General features: G+C 40.4%; 1 protein-coding gene across 2 annotated transcripts; it reads right to left on the bottom strand.

Moving 5' to 3' along the window:
* Positions 1 to 732: 732 nt before the first annotated feature.
* On the bottom strand, positions 733 to 25,078 carry PPIL4 (peptidylprolyl isomerase like 4). Of its 2 annotated transcripts, none has more exons than XM_050894864.1 (13): positions 25,009 to 25,078; positions 23,822 to 23,889; positions 23,672 to 23,736; positions 20,614 to 20,731; positions 18,496 to 18,638; positions 18,043 to 18,139; positions 16,478 to 16,594; positions 14,749 to 14,873; positions 12,366 to 12,432; positions 11,384 to 11,495; positions 9,713 to 9,809; positions 8,931 to 9,069; positions 733 to 2,118 (listed from the first exon to the last, which is right to left on the bottom strand). In XM_050894864.1, exons 1-13 carry the CDS (start codon positions 25,076 to 25,078, stop codon positions 1,894 to 1,896), a joined length of 1,443 nt encoding a protein of 480 aa, XP_050750821.1. In that variant the 3' UTR covers positions 733 to 1,893. The 2 variants fall into 2 exon arrangements, with proteins under 2 accessions (XP_050750821.1, XP_050750822.1); XM_050894865.1 differs by lacking the exon at positions 25,009 to 25,078 and adding an exon at positions 24,446 to 24,466.

The raw sequence follows: 25,078 nt of genomic DNA on the forward strand, positions 1-25,078 counted from the left end.
AACTTTCTTGATGGGAACAGTGAGCAGTCCTCAGCCCCAGGCCCTCCCGACAGGCTCCGAAGAGCAGGCTTCCTGGTTATTTCTCCTCTGGGACAGCGGGCCCTGCACTCCCGCTCAGACTCTGCAAGGACAGCACAGGCCCCTGCAAGTCCCCAGTGGCTTAGAAACATTTTGTCAGGAGACAGTTATGGAAACCCTGGATTTCTAGTTCCATGCTTTGAAGCACACAAAAGTTAGAAAGGAGAGGTTCAGCAAAAGGCAGCTTCTTAGCCAAATACACTTAGTCTTTAACAACGCGAAGACGGGGTAGATGCTGCTGGAAAGCACATTCCTGTATACAATACCCTCAGTATCCCTGCTCAGCTTGGGTCTGGATATTCTAGGCATCTGGCGTGGCCTGCTTAGTCAGAATTTTCTGCCATGGGCTGAAGAGCTGCTTTTGTTCCTTTAGTAGCAGCCTTCCCATAGAAGCATCTTAATTGGAAGTTCACTTTCTGCATACAGTCCATTCAAATGCTCTAGTCAGGCACAGCAACTGGCCCTCCAGGGCAGAGTAATTTGCAGCGACTCCTCTTGGCTGCCCTGAATTTTAGATTTAGTTGCTGTCCTGCAGATCATGTTCCAACAAGAGGTATCAAGCTATAAAGTCTTATTACATATCACAATCAGACACTACAGCAAGTATTACAGAAAAAACACAATCACTAAAGAAAAAAGTTAAATTTATTCATCAAAGCAGACCGCCTCCGAGCCATCACACATTCCATGGAGGGGAAGGAAAGACAAATACTATTGCCCATATCTCCCCTCCCCTCCTAACAATGCAAGATCTCTCCTCCTCTGGAGAGAAAGAGGAGGACATACATGTTCTTAAAATGTACACATACTGGCTAACACTGTTTAAATGGTGAGGAGCAAGCCAGACATTTAAGAGCCTGCCGACTTTCACGCAGACCCAATCTCTGATAACATCACCTGCATTCCTCTGTAGATGAAGTTATTAACTGACCTACTTCTGCCACAAAACCTGAAAAATTAATCCCACCTAGGCTGGGCAAATACAATGCAAGTTACAAATTCTGCTTTTCTGCTAATGACTATTTTCTTCTTTCTTACCCACCCAACATAATCTGCCTGACATCATAGCAGGCGGATCCCCCCGACACTGCAGAGGCCAGACCTTTAACAGTGACTACAGATGGGCAAAGTATCAAGTAAATCTCAGTTTTGAGAGGCATCCTCCAGCAATGCCACACAGCCAAGTGACCTGTGTAAATAAGTGAGCAAGTAAGTGCAATTGATTTAGTATGGTGCAGCACTTCCGTGGCCCTTGCAAGCAGCCCGACAGTACTTCAGTGCCTTTAACCACTGCTGCACAGTAGCGTCAGCAAATAGAGCTGATGGGACTAAGCCAACCAGAAGCACTCAATTTTAAAGGATGGAAATAGAGTTTTGAGTATTCATATACAAATGGTATTTGCCCGCTTTCTGGAAGGAGTGTGCACAGCACATCTCTGTCTCCCCAGGTCTTCTACCACACTCATTACCATAGCATCTGAAAGTGCTGACAGGAGGTATGTCCTGCAAATCTCTTCATGGTGGAGAAGGGCAATTCACTTGTTAGTGCATGCTTATATCTCCAAAAAGCTTTAGACAACATTCCTTACCGGAGACTCAAACCTTTTCACTAATGTGAAATACTTTATTGAAACCACCTTTTTGGAATCAAGGCTTACTCTGACAGTCATACACCGGGCATTCATAGAATTATAAGGCCAAGCTGCCAACAGAAGGCAACTGCTTTTATCCAGTAACTGCACATCCATATGAGAGAACGTTGGAAATGCTGGAAGAAAACGTATTTTAGTTCCCCCCCTCACTTTTCCTCGTCCTTCATCTGTACTTGGACCTCTCTTTGTCTTTTGATTTCTTAGGACTTCTGCTTCTGTCTGCTTTTTTATCCCAGTCTCTTATTCGGAAGTCTTCTTTGTATTTGTCTTTTTGTTTGCTGTAAGTGTAGTCTCTCTCTTGAGATCGGCTGCGACTCCGATGCCTGTCTTTCTTCTCACTCTTTACCTTCTCTCTACATCGTTCTCCTTCATGTTTTCGATCAGAATCCTGTTAAAGGAATTGGACAGATATGCAGTTAAAGACAAAAGGGGAAAATATACAAAGGCATGAAGAGAACTAGAAAAGTGTCAAGCATGGTTGGTTCCTTAGCTACGGCTGGTACTACCTGAAACAGATTCACATCCATGATGATTTGAAAAAGATAACACATAAACCACCCCACCCCTCCCCGCCCGTAACTATATGAGGAAGATAAGTCTACAGCTTTTGTCAGCATTTATGGAAAAAAGCATGGCTGCCAGGCATGCTGCTGCTTGTATTTCCTAAGGAGCTTTAGCAAAAACTGGTTGTATCAGGGATTCGACTTGGATATTATCAAACTCTTCATAAGCATCACACAAGCTTCTAAGCTAGATTTGGATTTTGACTTCTTATCTAAGCAATGCAAGTATTTCGATCACAGGTTTTGTTTCAAGCCCCACAGGCATTCCAGTGCTATGAAGATGCACAACACTTTTTAAGACCTGCCCGCAATAATCCTTAATGGCCTAAATTCTAGGCTTCAGAAAAATGAACGACACCGTTACAGAGACCAACTACATGCACACATGCAAAGTACTTCACTTCCTTGAAGCTAGAAGTCCACCAGAAAAGGCAGCATGGAGAATCCGATCCTTTTGAACGTACAGTCAAACAATAACACAAGGTGCGTGAGTTGAAACGGAAATAACAAGGTAATGAAAAATTAGTTGTACTTTGCAGGCTGATGGGTATGACCCATACAGCAAACACTTGAGGATACACTCATACACAGACATAGTAAACTCTAAGGGCTACAAGTCTATCTAATTTAAAATGGCCTAAAAAGGAAAGACCAACAATATGTACTACAAGTGGTAATGGTGTTTGAGCACACACACACACAAATTCTTCAAAAAAAAAAAAAATGCTGCAAGTTCAGGTGGCCAAAAATGAGGAAATTTTGAATTTCCCTGGCTTTCTGCATATCGTCACCAAGAATGCTGACCAAGTGGCTCAGCGCACTGAACGGATTTGCTCTGGAGAGAAATGAGGTTTACATAACAAAGGAGGAACTGCTGTCAGTAGAACACCTGCTTTACTTGTTGCACTAGGCAGACAGTATGAAACCACTGAGACAGTGTATTAGTAAATAAAGGAAAGATGGCTTAATTACTCAGATTGTGAAATGTCACGCTAACAAGATTATGGCACAGCACATGCTAGAACTACTATGTGGAGACACCAACACCTGTACAGGCCACAGCATCATAGCAGTTTTAAAAGTAAAAAGATAAAGATCACTTAGAAAGTTGCCATTTCATTTCAAGGAACTCTAATTAGATTTTCTTAATACACAACACTGAGTTTTGACATGTGAACTAACATTTTCAAGCACTGCTAAGAACTAGTTTGTTCTTATTATTCAACTAAGATATACAGGAGGGAGCTTCAGAATCCTTCAGAAAGATACATATACAACTTGCTATTAAGAAGGTGGTAGGCACTTTTGTTTTGAAGGTACGATCACCTGAAAGTTTAGTATCACCATATGATCTAGTAGACAGATACCATTTTATGGGGTTTTAATAACAACACTGTTAAACACAGACCATTATGAACTATGAAAAATGTCTGCATTAAATTATACAGTATTTCTTTCTTCATTTCAGATAGGATTTTCATTTTTCTAAGTATGTACTCGTGACAGTAGCATTCACAATTGTATGGCTAAAACCTATACTGCATGTACAAACAAGCAAAATTTATTTATTTAAAAGAACAGTGAAAAAACTCTACTTCAAGCAGAGCTTTTATCCAGAAAGGCAGTGATCAGGATGGTTCCCAGAGTAAACACCACCTTTAGAATTATATAGACAATGCTGAAATACTAGGGTTACAATAAGCAACATAACCCCCCTGGATCAACACACACATCAATAATCACAGATTTTATCTTTATCTACATAACCAAAAATTTCTGCTTCTGCTGGGTACAGTAATCTCACCGGTGGCCAAACGTTTATTCCACATCTTGACTGCCAAACTGTATTTCAGTACAGACTTTAAAATCTGAATCCACCAAAAAGGAGTGGTGCTTCCAGCTATTTAGAAGAGCTTTGTCCATTCATCTTCAGAATGATGCACAGCCATATTACTCTTGTACCCAAAAGCCTCACTCTCCATATGTTCGAACAAGAAGACAGGTTCCAAGCCCCTTTGTGGCAAGGCCTGAGTAAACATCAGAAGACTGACACACTGGTGGTGGAGTAGAGAGCAACAAGGCAAAAATATTGGCCAGAAAAAAAAAATGGTGGACTTGGTGCACTGCTGCCTTCTAGCTGGTTTGTTGCTGAAGTTTCCTCCCAGCACATGGGAGAAACAGGAGAAAAGCAGAACAGCAGTCAGTTGAAAAATCTACCAAGCCAACACTGGAGACAGGCTACTGGCCACGTCAGGGCAGGGAACAGGTTAGTGAAGACTTGAAAGCAAAGACAAATAGCCTACGTTGGATGCCATAGAAAAGGGCAACTTGCTGAATGGATTAAAAAAAGTCATATGAGCATGGAGCCAGCTAAGCACAATGACCTTCACAGAAGCATGTAAGGTATAGGTGTACAGGGCAAGTCTGAAAGTGCCACAAAAAGGTTGTCACAGTAGCTAATATGACCACGGTGTAAAGAAAAACATGTAGTAATTTGAATTAATAGAATGAATTGCATCTTAGTTCCCCCCAAAAAATCAGTTACGTTTCCCCGTAAATAAGATTTTACCTTTTTAAAGTCTTTGGCACAGAAAAAGGTCAATTTTTTAAACACTCTAAGTTACTAAAAATAACAGTATTTTGAAATAAAATCTTCTATGCCCTATCCAAGTCAGAAACATGCTGCTTTCCCATTGGAAGAGGAAGAAAAAGATTCCTACTTAAAAACAGGCTCTCTCTTACTGCTGAAGTCCAGATTTCTCAACCCAGGATCACAGCCTCTCATCAGTCAATGAGTAAGTAATGATCACCCCAATTCTTAATCCAGCACTGTGCTGGTGAACACACATGAGGAAGGAAATATGAAAAGAGGGAAAGACACTTCTCTGGAAGTTCATGGCTGGCTTTGCCAAAAGTACTAATTTGCCAAACAGCATTTGCAGGTAAATCAGCTAGAAATACCATTACCACAAAAGTTGAATAAAAATGCCACCTCTACACACATTAAGCACACTAGTTTATCCTGGTTTCGGCTGGGATAGAGTTAATTTTCTCCCTAGTAGCTGGTACAGTGCTGTGTTTTGGATTTAATGTGAGAATACTGTTGATAACACAGTGATGTTTTAGTTGTTGCTAAGTAGCGCTTCTCTTATAAGGACTTTTCAGTTTCCCATGCTCTGCCAGCAAGCAGGTGTGCAAGAAGCTGGGAGGGAGCAGAGCCAGGACAGCTGACCCAAACTAGCCAAAGGGATATTCCATACCATAGAAGGTCATGCCCAGTATATAAATGGGGGGGAGTTGGCCAGGAGGGGCGGATCGCTGCTGGGGTCAGCGGGTGGTGAGCAGTTGCATTGTGCATTACTTGTCTTTTCTTGGGTGTTATTTCTTTTTTTTGTTATATTCCTTTTCATTACAATTATTATTATTATTATATTATTATTAGTAGTAGTATATTTTATTTTACTTTAATTATTAAACTGTTCTTATCTCAACCCATGAGTTTTACCTTTTTTCCCCGATCCTCCTCCCCATCCCACTGGGCAAGGGGGGGGAAGCAGCTGCCTGGTGCTTAGTTGCTGGCTGGGGTTAAACCACAACATAGTTAAAGGTTAAAAGGAGCAAACAAATAGAGACAGCCTTTTCAGGAGGGAGATTTTGATCAAACTTGACCCTGAATATAAAGAGAACAGTGTCCAAGTAAGCAGTAAGAGCAGGAAATTAAATCCAGAAAAATCAGTATCTCTGCCAAAACCATGCGCTACAGAAACCTGAAAGTGAGGAAGCCCCTATGTCTCACAAAAATCCATTGGATAGGCTATACTCCACCACAGATCCCGTTATCTTAAAAAAAAAAAAAAAAATCCAAGGAACCAAAAAACACAGAGAAAACTGGAAAGGGAACGAAGTCATAATATAGTTCTCAAGCAGAAGCATGACCTGTACTCAAAAAAACTCTACCAAATTCTATTCACAAACCCACATGGTAGTCCAGCCTCCTGTTCCAGACCCACATCCTGTTACCTACTAAAAGCAAGCCACAATACCCTACCTCTTCTACCCTCTGGAATCAAGTCAAACAGCATAAGATTCAAAAATACATTCTTAAAACATCAACACAGAGGCTGAAGATTCAGGAAGTCGGTGTCAGACTAAGAAAAGAATGAGTCAAAATATACTAAAGAAAAAAAAAACAACCAGCAAGAGAACAGAAAAACGACTCAACATCATGGAAACTATTCAGAAAATAAAACCCCTTCAAGTCATAGCTGGAGCTGGTAGCACAAACTGCAGTTTCGGTTGCCAGAACTTCCCATTATAAGACTCTGTCCTCTGTTAATTAAAATCTCTGCCACACTAGGGGCTCAGGATGGAAGTTTATGTATGAAGCATGGCTATTGTGGTCTTTGGCCAATTAGTTGTGGAAGGTCTGCTGTTATTTTGTTTTAAAGTTCTTACCTCAAATATATTCTAATATTTCCAAAATAGGGTTAAGGGAAAATGCTTTGTTTGCCTATACTACAAATGCTACCATTCATCAAAAGTTTCCATACTGTTATGCTTTGTGCTGGCCTCGGTATTCACACTGAACATACTCTGCCTCAAGAACATGCTTCCTTCCCCTGTTCTTCTACGAGTTCCCCAGATTATGCCCAAATTATAAATCTAAAAAAAAAAAAAAAAAAAAAAAAAAAAAAAAAGTAAAAAAATTACATTTTGTATATGCTAAACAGGATTTGTCAGCTAAGCTGCCTGCAGATTTCATCCGGAAAGGACCATGCCCAAGACACTTACTGAATCTCTAAATGAGACTGAGTACATACTGCTCAGTATGTACATACTATACAGTGCACACTAACGAGAATATTCAAGTGCCGACACAGAGAAAAATTCTTCCCAGAAATTCATTTTCACAGCTCCAAGAGGGAGCTATGTTGCTTGCCATCAGAGAACAGAAGTAAGCCTCCACCTGTGATTTTGGGCATAAGAAGGCTAAGCTATTTACACTGAAACGCGTAAAGGTGAGCAACAGAGAGGAAAGCAGTGGGAAAGAAGAAGATACCAGAATACAGCAGCAGTAGACTACAGGAACAAATCACAATAGGAGCAGGCAACTAAATCACAAAAAGATATACAGAGACACAGAAGAGATTGCAGAGTCAAGCACTAGAAAATACTCTTTTCCAGAACCTGGAAACAGCACCAGGAATCCCTCTGTCTTCATGTTTTTGTGCTATGAAATCCACTGCTAATGTGTCTCACAGTCCCCTCATAACAATTATAACAGAGGTTAACAGCCTATTGCTGCCAGTACCTGCACCACCTGCAGGGGTGGACACATCTGAATGATTTTGAAATTTCTCTGCTCATAATGCATGACCAGCTAGTTCCACACATGTAATTTCTGAACCACCAAGAATAAAGATTAATTCCAGAAATATCTGTTCCAAGAATGTTAAAACGACGTCAATCAGCCAAAAAGATAGGAGGAAGTCTAAACCAGCATTAGTCCAGACCTCTTGTATGTATATGCTCCAATCGAGACTTGAATTATCTGAACAGGTCCCTCCCCTCCACCCAAAGGATCCCGACTGATTTAGTATACAAACAGTGACAAAAAGACTTGCACCACGACTGACCAACTGGTGGCACTGAAAAAATTTAATTGCTAATGTTCATGAGAAAAGTTATTTTTAGCATCACAGCAAGAAGCGATGCAATGGAACAGAACCATGTATGCTCTCTGTACGCAGAACTTAAAGCAGCACTCAAAACTCATCCCAGGACAATGGCTTTATTTACAGTGGCTGGAACCTTATCACTTTCTGCAAAGTTGCTAGAAGACAGCTTTGTTCTCACTCATAAAGCTTGCACTGTTAAAATATTGGCGTTTGGTTCCCCCCCCCCCCCCAGCTTAGCTCAATTCTCCCTAATGCTCACACTTCAATGGTGGTTAACCCTCCACTTTATCATTGCAGACATTGTTTCTATGAAACATCAGCATCTTGCCTGTCCCAGGTTCACAGAAACATGAGAATGCCGACCTGACAGGCTGCAGTGGAACTAATGAATGACAGAACTACTGTCCTCTGATGATCTCCTCCACAGCCCCAGTCTTACAGCACCGTACACTTGCACAATACAGATGCAAGCAAACCTGCATACAGATTTTACAGAAATGTTTCCAAAACAGTTAAGGAAAAATAAAAAAAAGATAATGCAAAGAGATTGCATTTCTGATTCCATATGGGAAAAAGACAGCACATGCTTGTCTGGCAAGAAAATGAGAAATAGTTTGTATTCATGAAATACGATTAACTACTAGTTTATGACTGGGAATATGTGAACAACAGGTTCAAAGTGCTGAAGATCTCCTACTTTATGAGAGGCTACATTGCCTCTTCAGGATGTTTTGGCAAAAAGCCATTTAGACATGCCAAGCTTCAAAAGTCCAGGAAGATTTGGAAAGCCTCGTTCATAATCAGATACTAACATCAGCCTTCTGTATGTTTACAACTGCTGTATTTTACGGGACTTTGCACGCCATGTCTTCAGTTCAATATCAGACTTTTTTTTCCTGGCTTCTCTTACTAAGAGAACAATAAACAGGTAAAAAGTTCATGCGTGACAAGGTAAGTACCTTAGATTTTTTGGTCCTCTTGTCATCCTCTTCATCTTCAGAGTGGTGGTGCTTTTTCTTCTTTTGTTTTTTAGCCGAGTGTGACTGACTCATTCGAGACTCTTCTATATCCTCATCCAGCACAAGGTCATACTTGGCACTGATGGTGTTGGTTAAGGACAGATCTGTTACTTAATATCAATAAATAGCAGAACTTAAAAGCTCACGAAGCAAACAAATCCCTGTTTATCAGACCAGGGTTTACCAAGACTTACCATGTACTTCACTCAGAACAGGATCGTACACATTGAAAAAAAATCAGCTGTGCTAAAATGACTGAATTCTGTCCTGTCAAACAGTACAGCCAGGTCCCAATTCTCCTTTCTTTTTTACCTGTGGATATCTGAACAAGCTATGGTCTTCTTTTCTCTTGTGCTCACCACAAGCAAAGTATAATCTTAGAGCATGATTTAGTTACTACTATGGTCTCGTTTTGGATGTGGCAGGTCCCCTCTGAAACTACTTAAAACTCTGTTATGCCATATGTCGTTCCCAGTTTACTGCCCTGGAATATTATTTACCTGCACACAACATGGAAATGAAACAGCATATTCTGATTTGACTAAATTCAGAGTCATCAAATGAAAAATGCAAAATGCTTAATTCCATCTCAAACACCAAATGGTTATATGAAGCAGCAGCAAAACATCCATTTGGCAAGCTTTAAGAATAAGAAGTCTTTTCCAAGCCATTTTCATAAACTGTACTTAGTTCAAAAAATACCTTTGACCAGAAAAGGATACTCCTGCTTTGGTTTTACCTTCTCTTTCAGAGCAAGTTTTGAAGGTTTGTCACGTTCCTTTTCGTAGTCTTTGAAATCATCCTTGGTATACCGCCCACCTGTCCACAGAAAAACATATTCAATTCACTCCAACTAAAAAAATAACCAAGACCCACACCTATCATTAAGTTCTGCTTGTGAATTTAAGGGCTCTTCATAACCATACAGAGATGCATAGCAGGATACAGTTCCAGAAACAACATTGACATCTGGGTAACAGAGTAGAAGAGAGTAGGACAAGTTGTGATTTTCTGTCCTTCTCTTGCTTGCAAATCCCTTTTAACAACATATGGCTTTCTCCTCAGTCATGTCCAGTGGAGACAACGCATGAACAGGATCACATAGCAGGATTCAGCAACTGATTAGTCAGTCACACTTTGATTACAGGTCCTATGTCACACTACTTAAAATTCTGTTACCATGAAAGCTTACAGACTATTCCCATTATTAAATGACTTTTTGCTCTGGGCTGCACAAAGGAAAACCTCTGAGACAGCTACAGCTTAAGAATTCAAATGGAAAGCTATAAAAAAAATTGTCATGTCTTGATTTAAAGAGGGGTATGACAGATTTCATTTTCCATCCATTCACTTGAAAGTACCAGCTCACAGAGTAATAAACTATTCTACAGCAACGTGCTGCCATCTCACGGTCATACTTAAAACTGCAATATTAACTGGCCACATCAGAAACAGCTACTAGAAGGTGGAAGGACAATACTTGTCCTAGGTCATTTTTTAGGTACCATATAAGCACAACAAGATAACAACATAGTTAGCTTTCCAATATTTAGGACAATTTAGACCTAAGTTACCCAGATAAAGAAAAGTTTTCCATGTATTCAGTTAGTACATGATGCACTGCAGAGCATGGTATAGATTACAAAGTCATCTCAACTCTGTGCAGGACAAGTTCGAGTACGTCAGTGTCCATGACTAGTCCCCAGCCTGGAGAAATCGTATGCAAACAGTTGAGGGCTGACTGCATTTTTAGGCAAAGACACACAAGAACATCACCACTGCAATGCACAGTCACCTCTCCAAGTCCAGTGTTTTCCTCATGTCCCCAACAACCAAGTAACCACTGTATCCACCTCTCCCACCATCTTTTTCCTCCCAAAACATCCTCAAACATCTGAAATTGGGTTTTTATAACATACAGCCTGCTATGCAATATGCTTGACCTACAGGAGGTGAAGAGGGAAAATCCCTGGCCTGAATACTGACTTTTTCTTGTATACACCCAACTGTAATACAGTGACTAAAGAAACAAAACTAGAAAGTAACAATGTACTGCCATGTTATTTTGCTAATAAGCAATATCAAAAAACATCACTTTTAAAGCTTGAGAGGAACAAACGAGTTAGTGGCAAAAATACATCTGATAAAAGGTAATCCATGGCAATGTAATGTTAATATAACAGTAGTAAACCCTTCTACTCTTTCCTACGGAACAGGTGAAGAGAAGAGCTAGCAACTGTGTTGCTCTATTTATTAGAGTACCAGGAAAATTTATATCCCTGAAGACGAGATGATTTAAACTCATAACAATTGCTTCTCTTTATATAATACTTACAGTTTAGAAGTCATGGCTTATTAAGTTATGAGGGTCAAAGAATCTCAAGTGTACCTACCTTTTCCCTTCCACTTTATCTTTGCAACAGACTGGCTAAAATCCACATGTATCCGCCTGTCATCTATCAGCACATTGTCCATTTTGAAGTAGGCTTTCTCACAGTCTTCCTCCTGATATTAATGTTTCCAGAAAAATTTGAGTCATGATTATTTCATAGGAATATTCACTGAAGAGCTCAAACACAAATTCAACTGCTTGATGGCACACATTTTTTTCTAAAATTGCCTAACGCACAGCAGTTCTTGCATTGTGCCATTTCAAAAGAAATAGTTACGCTTTGTCCGAATGTCAGCATTTCAAATTCCAATTCTTCAGTTCATTTCACTGTTTTAAAAATTTGCCAATCCAGCTACGTGTTTGGCACATAACACGTTCAGAAAAACACGGAAAAAAAGGACAACAACTAATTAAAGCTCTATTTTAAGTACATAAGCAGGCTAAAGAAGAGCAAGAACACTTTTCCAGTGTTTTCCAGTTTTCCTCATAGATTAGAGAGAATAGCAGATCCAAACAAGAAGCTATGCACCATAAAGAGAACTTTTACTATCAATCTCACAGCAAGAGCAGCACGTTGATAAAGCAAGCATCATTTACAAGCCCAATATAGGACACTACTGTACACACCAATCTACCTTCTTTCATACACCCTCCTCTCTTTATGCAGCATGCCTCCTTTTTCTCCTAGCATTCCCTTCTTTAACTCTTCAAAGTCCTAATGTGCTCTGGGGGAAAAAAGGGACCTGCTCCCCTCCCACTGGTTTCAAGACAGCCTAAAACAAACATATTTGTATTGCTTGATTGAATAGAGAAAGACTTACACGTTTGCCTCATTTAGGACCTACAACTTCTATAACTAAGTCAGTAAGAGAAAGTATTAGCTATCCCACACTTGAAGATTTCAATGTTTTTCCTTAACGGAAGTATACCAAAAATGAACTTTTATAAGCAGAATCTACATACAGTATACCTAAAAAACATACCTTTTCAAACTCAATGAATGCATAACAAAGAGATTCACCAGTCTTCCAGTCCCGAATCACTTCACAGCTGAAAAATTGATATGAAATTAAAATGTCAATGCTGTTGGAGCAAAAAACATAGGATAGGCAAGCACTGCTTAAAAGGGAGAGTAACAGTTAAAAAAAACCAACCAACCAAACAAAAAAACCTTGGAGGTATTACAACACTTGATTCTGAGACCCCTACTGATGTGGGGGTGTCTGCACAGAAAAAAATACACATGACATTACTTGAGTAATTATTACACTTAACTCACAAGTGGTTAACGAAGTGTAGAACTAGGGATGAATTTCTCATTAATGAAACAAAATCTATTTTCCAACATTACTGTTTGTTATTAATTTTTTGCATTTCACTAATGCAACACAAGAAATTTCACATTCTGTTTTCTCAGTCATTTTAAGGAAAGTTTAAACAGACATCACGTGACAAACTTCCTCTTCTCAGCAAGCACCTCTTTAGCAGCCACCTTCTTATCATGCAGTTCACTGGGCAAAAATAAGAAGCCTGAAGTATTGAATCAGTAGATGCAAAATGGGAACAATACAGTATTGCATCAGTATTACCAAACTCTTGTATACAACATGAGAATTCTGACTACGGGATGCTGAAAGAGGTCAGACAAGCAACAAGGGCAGGAAATGTGGTATTAAGGTGAGACTTAACAAGGTGAGACCTCCCCCATGTGTACTGAGGAAGCGACAAATCAGGATTACGATACACAATCCAAAAGATGATCAAGACCAAAAAAAAAAGGGGGGGGGGAGGGGCAGGGAAGGAGGAGAAGACAAGGCTATTCAGACAAGCTACAGGAATTCTTTGCAGCAGCCATCAGCGAGGAAGAAGGTAGGACAGTTTTGTGCCAGAACCCTCCTTCATGGATTATTCAGAGAATCTACCTGAAAGTGGAAGGACTGCAGAAGAGGTACTGAACAAACTGATAGAGGAAAATAAAAATATAAGAAATCCCTAGGATATCCAGAAATCATGCTGGAGTTGTAAGAGTGGCAAACAATGCCAATTTCACTCACACACACAGACAGTCTAGTGAAGGATCTGGGAGTCTGCAGGCCTGTATGCCGGTACTGCACAAACTGGCAGAAACACAACGCAGAACAGAGTTAGCGTCCATCTGAATAAATAGGACCTACACAGGACCATCTGAATAAACCTAAGTGCAGTTCCCTGAAAGAGTCAATATGGTTATGCGTGATGATGATCTATTTGATGTAGACTTTTGAAATCCCTCTGGAAATTCTAATATACTCCTGCACCAAAGGCTTTTGGGAAAACTAAGCAGCAATGGCATAAGAAACATCTTTGCATTCATAAACATGTGAAAGATCAGGTAAGAGTAAACAGTCATTTCTCACTGAGAAAGTAAAGAGGTCACCAGTGGAGTTTGCTGATGATACTAAATTGTTAAAGGTGGCAAAAATAAAGACTGAAAAAATCGCAGAAAATTCTTAGGAGACCAACAACAAGATAGCAAATGACATTCAACATAGATAAATGCAACAAGATGAGCACAGGAGGGGAATCCTAATTGTGCATTGGAAAAAAAAAAAAAAGAGCTTTAGTATTAACTAGAAAAGGAGTTGAGAGCAAAGCAGAGAATACTACTGTGCGACTGTAAATCTGTAATTTCTTTAATACCGTATGCAGTTCTGGTCCTCTCATCTTGAAATTAAAACAAAAGAACAGAAAAAGGTTGAGAAAAGGGAAACAAGGTAAGAAACCTCTACAAAGCATGAGTATGTAGGCTAGTACTCTTAGCAAGAAAAAAAGATGACTTTGGAGTATAGGATAGAGAGGTGTCGGAAAGTACATTTCGCTGCCCATCATGTCTTTTGATACCAGTACTAGGAGGAATCAACTGAAACTACTAGGAGCCAAGTTCAAAACTGAAAAAGGCAGCAGGCATGAGGGACACCTTAACAAGGAGTATATCAGATGCCAGAAATGTTTGTCGCTTTATCCCAAACCATACATATTCCCATGGAAAAGAAAAACCCAGAGACTGTATCTAGCTCAAGTAGCATCTGAGATAAAAACTGCTGAAAAGGAGGGAGAGGACGGGGGGCTGGGGAGAGTATAATATACTCTTCTTGTTCCTACACTTCCCTAGGCTTTCACTTAAAACCACTGCTGGGACAGGATACTCATCTAGCTAGATCTGATTTTGTATCACCATTGTTGCAGTCTCTACCCAAATACATGCAGGCACAGTACAAATCTCCAGAGACGCCAGAATACTACTTAACAGCCAAACCTAAATAGACTGGTGGGAATCAAGTTCAGTTTCAACAAAGAAGGTTTTCTTTTTTATTTTACAATAATTACCTTTTAATGGGACCAAATCGTGAAAATATTATCTCTAGGTCTTCATCTGTGGTCACAGGATTCAGTTTACAAACAAACAGCACATTTTCTGGTGGCTTGACCTCTGCATCTGGTAAGTCTCCCACCTGTGGCATATAGAAAAAGACTTGCATCACTTCTGTCTAAAGCTCTCTACATTTTATTGCCACAAGCATACTGGCAATGCATCTTTTGGATGATCTCAGACACATTCCTATCACAAAATCAAAAATTAATAAAATATTTTTCCTACTCAATGTCACAAAAAAGGTGTTTTCCATAGCACCTAAAAATGATTATCTATTTGCAATTCCACCACTGGGACTTCATGAAAGTCACAAATACTTCCTACCTTGCTTTCCCTGTTCATAATATAACAAATACACAGTTCTAAAAGGTGAAAGTGTACTTTCAGAGCCACTCTGTTATAAAAATAAAAATGGACTGGATCCATTCCTTAGTCTCTGTCTGTACCTAAGATAAACTTGCCTTTCCTTGAAATCTGGCAACAGCTAGGATAAGCTTAAGTTTAAGATAGTTTGATAGCAAATTAAGTTACAGAGGACAATGCAAATACACACACCACCTCCTGTTGAATTGTAGCACTTCTTTTTAAAACCTGAACAAAAGACTAGTGATATTTAAACAGTTTATCTCCATCTTTTACTTAATATGCTAATAAAAAGGTAATGCACATTAGTTTGATAGCACAAAGAAGCAAAATAACACAAGTAAGAAGCAGGTTCCACAAAAGAGAACACAAAAGGAGTTTAAGCACATGACACTCTCAGATTACTGTTTCAACAAAAGAACAGTGGAACTAATAGTTGGGGTTTTTCAAATCAGTGAAACTAGCAGTACACTTAGTTTTTCATCTCTTCAGCTTATATAACATAGCTCCCTATTGCATACTACCCAGCAATACTCACTGAAAATTACTGCATTGGCTCACATACCACATAGTTTTAGTCAACCTTATCTGGAAAACAGATGATCAGCCCCACTGCTGCTGCAGCAAAACAAGAGCCCACACCTGCAGATCTTCTGCAACACTGTGGCCACATCTGGATTGACCTTGGTATTAGTCTCTGCTTCAAACTATTCACCATAAATTTGAATTTGGTAGTTGTAAAGAAGTGTGATGGATTCACCCATCCTTCAACTGTGTGTGTGCTTTTTTTCTTTTTAAAAAAAAAAAAAGACTTCAAAGCCTACTCACAAATTTTGTTACTATATGGAGTTTACAACCGCCAGCAGTTACCAAACATTATATTTAAGAAGGAAGAACATCAAGTTAACCAATGTTAAATTAAACTAATCCCACAGATGGAAGACTGCCATTACATATATGAACAATGCAACCTCAATGCCACTATATGTACTGGGAAGAGATTATCACAAATCAGCTCAGCTCTCTCCCACACATGCCACACCTCTTCCAGGATTATAGATATCCAGCAGCCTCCACTGGTCCACTTTTAATCCTGGCTTTGAAAATGAAATATCACTGGTTTGATCAGAAAACCGCCTCCTGTGCTCATGCTCCATCCTTTTCATTGTACCACAGAAATTTAATAGCACAGATTCTGAGCCACAACATCATCATCAGACAAGCAATTTCAAGATAAATAGTACACATTCTCCTAGACTTAATGTAACATGCACACACACAGGAATAACATCTAAAACGTCAATACAGAAATATGTTCACCATTTCCAGAAGAATGGCACGAGTTTTTGCTTCTTTTTCTGCCTGAACTTCTTCTATTTCATCTGCAGACCGTCCTTTCAAGTCATCAATTTCTTCATCTGCTCCTATTCTGCCACTCTGAAAAATGAAGGAAAAAGCTATTTATTACCAAGCCATGGCCAAAAATTCTTTCGCGCTTTCCAAATATTACTTGGATGACCTCCCCCCTCACCCCCCAAGACATGAAAAATGTTTAAGCACTGCATCTCTGCAGAACTGGGCTTCCATTCTGTTCTTTCCACTTAGATTAAAAAAAGAGAGAGAAAATGTTATCCTTGTGTTTCAGGCACTACGAACTATGTATGAACTTTCAGGCCCAAGCTGAACCATATCCAGTTAGATATTCTAAATTCTTTTATACTCCCACCTCATACTCAACATCTCACCACAAATGTCAACTCATTTCTAATCTAGATAGCTCCCACCAGAAATGAAGATAAAGAACACTGCAAGTATCTGTGGTGTCTAATAAGACTCAAACATTAAATACAGTATATCACAACAAGAATTTTATTTTTACAAATCTACATCTAGGCAGGACTTGAGGTTTAATTTTTTCTCCTCATCAGCATCTCTAGAACGCTGCCCTTCTTACAGACATTTCTACACCGAAAGGTGTATCTTCAGACAGGCTACAGGGGAAGAAAACTAAGTACAAGTTTTCAAATCTCCATGCAGTTGGCAGTAAGCTATTAAACTCCTGATACCATTTAACATATCTGAAGGTACATCAGAGATTAACCACAGTGCAGATGTACTATGAAAGCCTAATTCCAATCTTGTAATTATATCTATTAAGCTTAAACATTAACAATATTCTCTCTAGTCAATTTATTCATTGCTTGAAACAACTGTTTCCATACAAGGAGATAATCTCACACAGCAACTTCCATAACTGCATGCTATGAGTAAATTATAAATAATTACATTTTTAGCAAATTCCTTCTGTTTGAACAAATACACCACAAGAGTATGCATGCTTGCAGATATAACTCAAAGAATGACCAACATTACTTCCACCGAAACACAGACTATTTCACATTTAAAAGCAGTACGCACTTTAATATTAATAAATGTTAGTTATATTTTGTCTTCTACCAGAGTATACAAAAAACCAGTAATGCCAAAGGTGAATATTCTGAGCGTTCTGCTTATCTGCACTGTAATTAGAAATCTAAAATAATGGCTTTCCAACCTAACTCCACCATAGTCACAGGGGAGAGCACCCAAGTGACCCTTTTATCCTTTTCTTGAAAGATTAAGCAGGCTTATTTGATTAAACACAGCAATAGGCCCAAATAACAGACAAGCATTTGACGTATCAGAACTCAAGCTGGTGTAGTAGAAGAGCATCTCTTATCCTCCTATGCTAAAAATGTGTAGTTCTTTTAGGATATAGATTTGACAGACAAAGTCTTAAAGACAGAATTCTTATTTTGACCAAGTTTGTGCTGGCCACTAATAGGGATACATTTATTTAATTATTTCTTCCAACTTTTCCCCAAGAAGCTATCATAAACACTCACATCTAGCTGTTCCTTAGTAGGTTCTGGTGAGCGATCAGGAATAGACAAGCCAGGTGGATCTTCAAATGGATCATCTAAAATTACTGTATGATTTATCCTTATAGAAAACAAAATCAAGACCAGCATCAGTCACATGCAAATAAAACTCTCTTCACCCAAGCAACAGGAAACCAGCCCTGCTGATTCTCAGTTATATCCCAAACAGCCAAACCTACCCTATGCTTGTAAATACTAGTACTGATGCTTTTGTAAAGGCAACATAGTTGCACATTTTCTTACATAGTTGTTTATTTTAGTACCTGCTTATTTTACCAATAATACTGGAATAAAAGAGTATTTAAGATACTGTGTACAGGTCACCTGACATCACTATATTAATCTAGTTTCCAAAAAAAGATTAATTTGTTTAATTATAATGTATTCCTCAAAAAGAGAAGTTAAAAGCTGTCACACCTGATATCTTGATACGGGATAAAATCCTTATCTACAAAGGTTTCATTAATTGTCTTCAATACATCCATGCCTTCTGTCACTTCTCCAAATACTGTATGCACACCATCAAGGTAATCCAGGTTTTCCCCTGTAGTAATAAGAAACTACAAAAGAAGATACAAAACCAGTAACAGTAAATAGAAAAATTCAGGGCTTGAGTTTTACCTTAGGAGAGGTACAACTCTCACTGAAATGAGTGGGGAAAAAAACTCTTCCTGACTTCTGTGGGAGAAAATAGTCGTCTTCCATCAGCTCTGAGAACATGGTGAGGCAACCTACAGCTCACAGCCACTGCCTGAGGAAGTGAGGCTCGCTCACACAAGTCTCCCTCCACATGAGCCTGCAGCTCCAGCTCACTGGACCCTTCTGTGAATTGATTTGACTCACTAATCTGGCAGAAAACCAGACCGGCAGAGGAAGAGCAGATAGTTATCTGCCAGGTAGGTTTGTTGAACAAGATCAGCAAAGGTTGTGACAGGCATCACAGCTGATGAAAGGGAGAGGACAGAAAGAGCAAGGCAGTGAGCTGCCTCTGGGCAGCAGTGAGCTGTGAGCTGAGTTCAAATCACCTGTTCATCAAACTGCACTCTGCAGATGCATTTTCACAATTTTGGCAAAAGCTTCCATAGTTCCACCTTAACCTCATCCTATGCAGACTTTTTTCCTTCCTTCCCTTGTATCACAAACCCTTCTCTCCCAAAAAACAGGATGCAGTAGCACTGCGAGGAGAACTAGAACACAGTAGCATCGACTTACATCAGCTTGAACTGGCACTGAAATGTATCCTAACACAAATCGAGTGTTTCACTTCAGGGCAAAACTGAAACTATGAAAACTGATACCAACTGAACACTTGGTAACACATCAAAGATGGAGGACACTCGGTAATGAATGAAGGAGGAAGAAGCAGATATGCACAAATAACAGAACATAACCATTACATCCACGCTTTACAATCTGACTGGTAACATCTCACTCCTCATTCTCTGCGACACAGTTAAGACTGGTATTTGGTATAGGTTACACTATACTACATGGTATTTGTAAGCCAACTCCACATAATTCCTTACTGGAATTTTTCTTTCCCAAGGAAGAAACTGCAATAATGTTCCTGGGAACTGCATTCATTCCCATTTGCCTGTCTATATGCTAGCAGGCTGCATTCTTAAATACAAATACAAGTGTAATCTTTTTTTCCTGAACCCCACACCCAAACAATTTTATACATACAATGCAGTGAAGCAGCAAAATTAACTCCATCTATTACAAGCTCTAGCTGGAATAAAACCACAGTTTTTTCTAAATTGCTCTTCGATTATTAAAAACCCCCTCTTTTTTAAAATTAAAACATATAGATATTGCAAGTGAGGCATTTTAAAATATAAAAGTGACAATGCATCTAAAATAATGATTTAGAAATAATATCATTCTATGAGATTAGAGCTTTAAATATACCTACAGCAAAAACTTTGTGCACATGAACAGAAAACAGCAAAGGAAACAACAGTACTTTCAAAAATTGCTTTATACCAGCACTGGGATAAAACTGTAAACTTACATTGTATTATTAATGCACACTTTTATGTAACCATACAGAGGAAACTGTGGTATGATTTCAGTTTCCAAACTAACATGAAGTTATAACCAGGAAGTTTTGAGATTATTTCAAAACCCAGTTTCCTTACGTTTCACTTCCATTTAACTACAGGAATTTTTCCTGCCCATTCTATACATTAGCAAAATCACATCAAGGTATTAACAGAAATGAATAAACAAAGGAAAAATACAGAGGACTGAATGCTAACAAATAAAAATTTATAAAATTAATCTAGGACAGGATTTGAATCTGAGCATTTTAATCTCTTTCTTGTCTGTAATCAAATACCCATTGGCACCTGGAACACTGTGCAAAATACTTACCTTATCTATGGCCAGGTTTTTTTACATGCCTTTTGACCACATTACAAGATGATGCTATTGCGATGACACTGTCATTGTTATGTCTCTCTTGTAAATTCAAGGAATTTTCATTTTAGTTACTTAGACGTATACCAAGGCTTTCCAACACTGTATGCTGACCTGTGATCCATGCTGATCATTGCCATTGTTCACCATTGACACGGTTCCCTTCTTCTTGTGCTTAATTCTCGGCACTTTTTCTGCCTCAAAGAATCTAGCTTGATCACCGTACAGTTGACTGAAAATATATATAACAAATATGTTACAAGACAAAGGAATTTTGAAAAGTGAGATAAACAAATGCTGTAAAACAGTAAATAAAACAGCTTAAAAATTTTTACAGTGGCATTCAAATAAAACCAGAATTTACATTGCATCCATGCACATTTTTATGGACCTGTACACATACATAGTTCACTTTATATTACAGGGAACAACAGATTTTTCCCTGAGGCATTTCACAGAGGCTTTGGGGGGGGGGGGGCAGGGGGAGGTATATTTGTACGTTTTTAAATGCAGTATATAACATTTTTCTAAGGCATGAAGGGAATACAAATTTTGATAAGTAGGTTCTGTAAAAATAAGTTAATCCACACTGTAAAAATGTAATAATTTATGTCAAAAATTTCTCTTCCAAGATAAATGGAGAGCCACTAAATTGTATTGGGTTTGCGTGGCAAGGTTTTGGTAGCGGGGGGGGCTACAGGGGTGGCTTCTGTGAGAAGCTGCTAGAAGCTTCCCCTATGTCTGATAAAGTTAATGCCAGCGGGTTCCAAGACGGACCTGCCGCTGCCCAAGGCTGAGCCCATCAGCGACAGTGGTAGCGCCTCTGTGATAACATATTTAAGAAGGGGAAAAGAAGTTACAGGGGAGTTGCAGTTGCAGACAGAGAGAGAGGAGTGAGAAGATGTGAGAGGAACAACTCTGCAGACACCAACGTCAGTGAAGAAGCAGGGGGAGGAGGGGCGCCAGAGCAGAGATTCCCCTGCAGCCTGTGGTGAAGACCGTGGTGAGGCAGGCTGTCCCCCTGCAGCCCATGGAGGTCCATGGTGGAGCAGATATCCACCTGCAGCCTGTGGAGGACCCCACGCCAGAGCAGGTGGATGCCCGAAGGAGGCTGTGACCCCATGGGAAGCCCATGCTGGAGCAGGCTCCTGGCAGGACCTGTGGACCCGTGGAGAGAGGAGCCCACGCTGAAGCAGGTTTGCCGGCAGGACTTGTGACCCTGCGGGGGACCCACACTGGAGCAGTCTGTTCCTGAAGGACTGCACCCCATGGATGGGACCCATGCTGGAGCAGTTCGTGAAGAACTGTAGCCCATGGGAAGGAGTCATGTTGGAGAAGTTCGTGGAGGACTGTCTCCCATGGGAGGGACCCCACGCTGGAGCAGGGGAAGAGTGTGAGGAGTCCTCCCCCTGAGGAGGAAGGAGCGGCAGAAACGTGTGATGAACTGACCGCAACCCCCCTTCCCCGTCCCCCTGCACCGCTCGGGGGGGAGGAGGTAGAGAAAATCGGGAGTAAAGTTAAGCCCGGGAAGAAGGGAGGGGTGGGGGGAAGGTGTTTTAAGATTTGGTTTTATTTCTCATTATCCTGCTCTGATTTGACTAGTAATAAATTAAACTAATTTTTCCCCAAGTCGAGTCTGTTTTGCCTGTGACAGTAATTGCTGAGTGATCTCCCTGTCCTTATCTCAACCCACGAGTCTTTCGTTTTATTTTCTCTCCCCTGTCCAGTTCAGGAGGGGGAGTGATAGAGCGGCTTTGGTGGGGGCCTGGCATCCAGCCAGGGTCAACCCACTACATAAGTCTACGTGTAAACTTAAATCATCATACAGACAGGACTGTATACAGTAATTTGAGATACACAGGATATGGCAAATTGTTAAATTCTTTTTAAGTCTAACCCTGATATCACTCATTTTGTCACACTCCATAACTGACAGAGGAATGGTCAATACACACATCTGCCCAAATTTAAGGACAGTGTGTCTGAACTCATTTTGCTAAGCAGGTGTAAGCCTCTATGAAGAGAGGATTCAAATTAAACTTTGCCTGTATCAGTTTCGTGGGTAGCAAGAACAGAAACTCCAATTTCGTGGACTTCAGCAGTAATGAACAGGTAGAAAAAACAAACTGTCATTCTCCATGCTAGTAGCAGAACAGAATCTGCCACTGTCTCATCACACTATACTTCCCTATCTGCCATACCAATGAGCCTCAGAAGACCAATCCTTATAAAAGAGCAGAATATCAAAATAAACTTGACCTACTCATATGCAGAGACAGCTCAGGTCTGGCAAGTTTACCTACCCAGACTTGCACCTGCTTAGCACAATTATACTGCTTCCAGGATCATCAGAGTGGTGATCCATGTGTTCACAGTTTTGTATTTAACAGGCTCTGAGAGACCAGACTTAGAAAAGTCAACGCTGGTCTAGCAACACTGTCTCTGTTCAAACTGAGCTATTTATCTCTGTATACCGTGTTCCCCAGCACTCCAGGTTTAGTTCTGCTCTACAATTTTAATCCTACTTTTAATAATAATTTCAAATGAATCATATAGAACATACGCACTTTGCTAACTTCCATCCTAGCTGTTTGAATGATTTCTTCAACTTTTATGTGCATGACCACTGAAAACATCTTAAACAAGGAAGAAAAGTGATTTCCTTATACACATTCAACATGACTAAAATGAACTCAAGTAAATTTTTAGAGCAACAGGATTACTTTCTTATACACAGAGGAAATCAAGTATAGCCTCCATATTCCCCTCCCACTCAATTAAATACATTTTTTTACAAAAATAAAAGTAGTAACAAACTACTAATAATTTTGCCTTCTACAGAGCACTTAGTTACGATACATCTCTTACAAAACCAAACCTATAGTTATTTGCTAACTTTTATATAAACAGAAATTTATGTACAACTTGTTAGTTGTAACTTCACTTCTAAGGTCAGAGATAGAATACTGTCCAGAAAAAAAAATCTGAATGGCTAAAGGCAGCATAGGAATTAAAAAGGTATTTAGGTATGACAATCAAAGAAGCTTATGCATCAACATTTTTACTTCCCATCAGTAATTCTGCCCCATGAGAGCTGAAGACAATCTAACTGCAACCCCTGTTCCCCTATACAACTTCTCTGTCAATTAAGTAAGAGAAAAGTTTTACTTACCAAAATATGGATTCCCCTCCACGGCCAGTTCCCATGGGGTCACCGGTTTGTATAATAAAATCCCTCTGTCACAAAGCAGAATACATAAGATATTGCTTTCATGTTTGTGAATTTAAACCAACAAAAAAATAAGGAATTGAGAATACTGACCTGTACATTATAAATAAGACAATAGTTGTAGTACTTGACTTTGCAGAGCTTCAGAAAATTCAGACAAGCTGTAAGAAATTATACCAACATTTACTAAAGAAAACCCCAAATATAGTAAGTATAGATATAACAGATATCCAGTTCAATGTATAGAAAAGTGGTTTTGGAGCAGACTGTGTTAAGACTTATCAGCATACAACCTATAAGCACTGTGAGAAATGCTCTAAGGAGAGGTAACATTTTCTCCTTTCCTAAAGCCTACCTCTAGTGATTCAAAGAACCCTAAATACAGCTAGTTATACAGAAACGCACATTTTTTTTCTCCCCAGTTTCTTTCAAAACACCTAAGAAAGAAGATCACAGTTGCCTTTCGATTTAGAATACATTTGCTCATTTTTTCTAATAAATTATTATACATTACATTTATAATAAAAGCATAATAAAAAAATTCCAAGCTTCCCAACAGCAAATGATGCTTCTAAGCATGTCAAACACATATATACAAGCTGCCCACGGGGACCGCCGACGGCCACAGAAAACCTGGCACTCATTTGGATCTAATCCCAGGACCGAGGTCCGACGTGACGTGCCAAAACACCGGGTGGGAGAAGGTGCGCTGCTGACCGAAACCACCCGCTTGGAGCCCGTTTCCTTAGGAGGCCGTGCCGGCAGCTCAAGTTGCGACAGCCGCAGCAAAGGGCCCGGCTCGCTACCAGGGGCGGGAGCGCCGCCGGGCAGCTCTGAGGGGAGCCCAACGCCCGGCGGCGGCGGAGGCGCGGGGTGGTGGCGGGAGGGGAGCGGCCCAACGGCCCCTTCTCCTTCCCCGAACGGCGGAAAGCCTCGGGAAGCTTCGCAGCCCCCAAGAGCCGCGGCAGCCGCACCGCCAGCCCGGGAGCCGCAGGGAAGCGAGCCGCGCGTCCTTCCCCCAGCGCCACAGCGGCGGCCACGAGCAGGGCCGGGCGGTTAAAAACCGGCACTTCGTGACCCATCAGGCGCCATCCAGGCGCGGAGGGCGGCTGCAAACGCTGCCTGCAGCCGGCCGGCCGCAGCGGCCCCTCCGCCAGCGACGCCCAGCCCGCCCGCTGCTCCATTCGGGGCTTCCACCTGCCCACGCAAGGGGCAAAACCGCGCCCACCCCTGGCCGCGGCCGCCTCAGCTCCCCCGGCCCCGGCCCGCCGCGCTCCTACCGCGGGGCCGCTCCTCCGTGTACAGGTCGATCACCAGGTCGCCCAGCGTGGTCTCCAGCAGCACGGCCAT

The sequence above is a fragment of the Gymnogyps californianus genome, chromosome 3, assembly GCF_018139145.2.
Source record: "Gymnogyps californianus isolate 813 chromosome 3, ASM1813914v2, whole genome shotgun sequence".
NCBI lineage: Eukaryota > Metazoa > Chordata > Aves > Accipitriformes > Cathartidae > Gymnogyps > Gymnogyps californianus.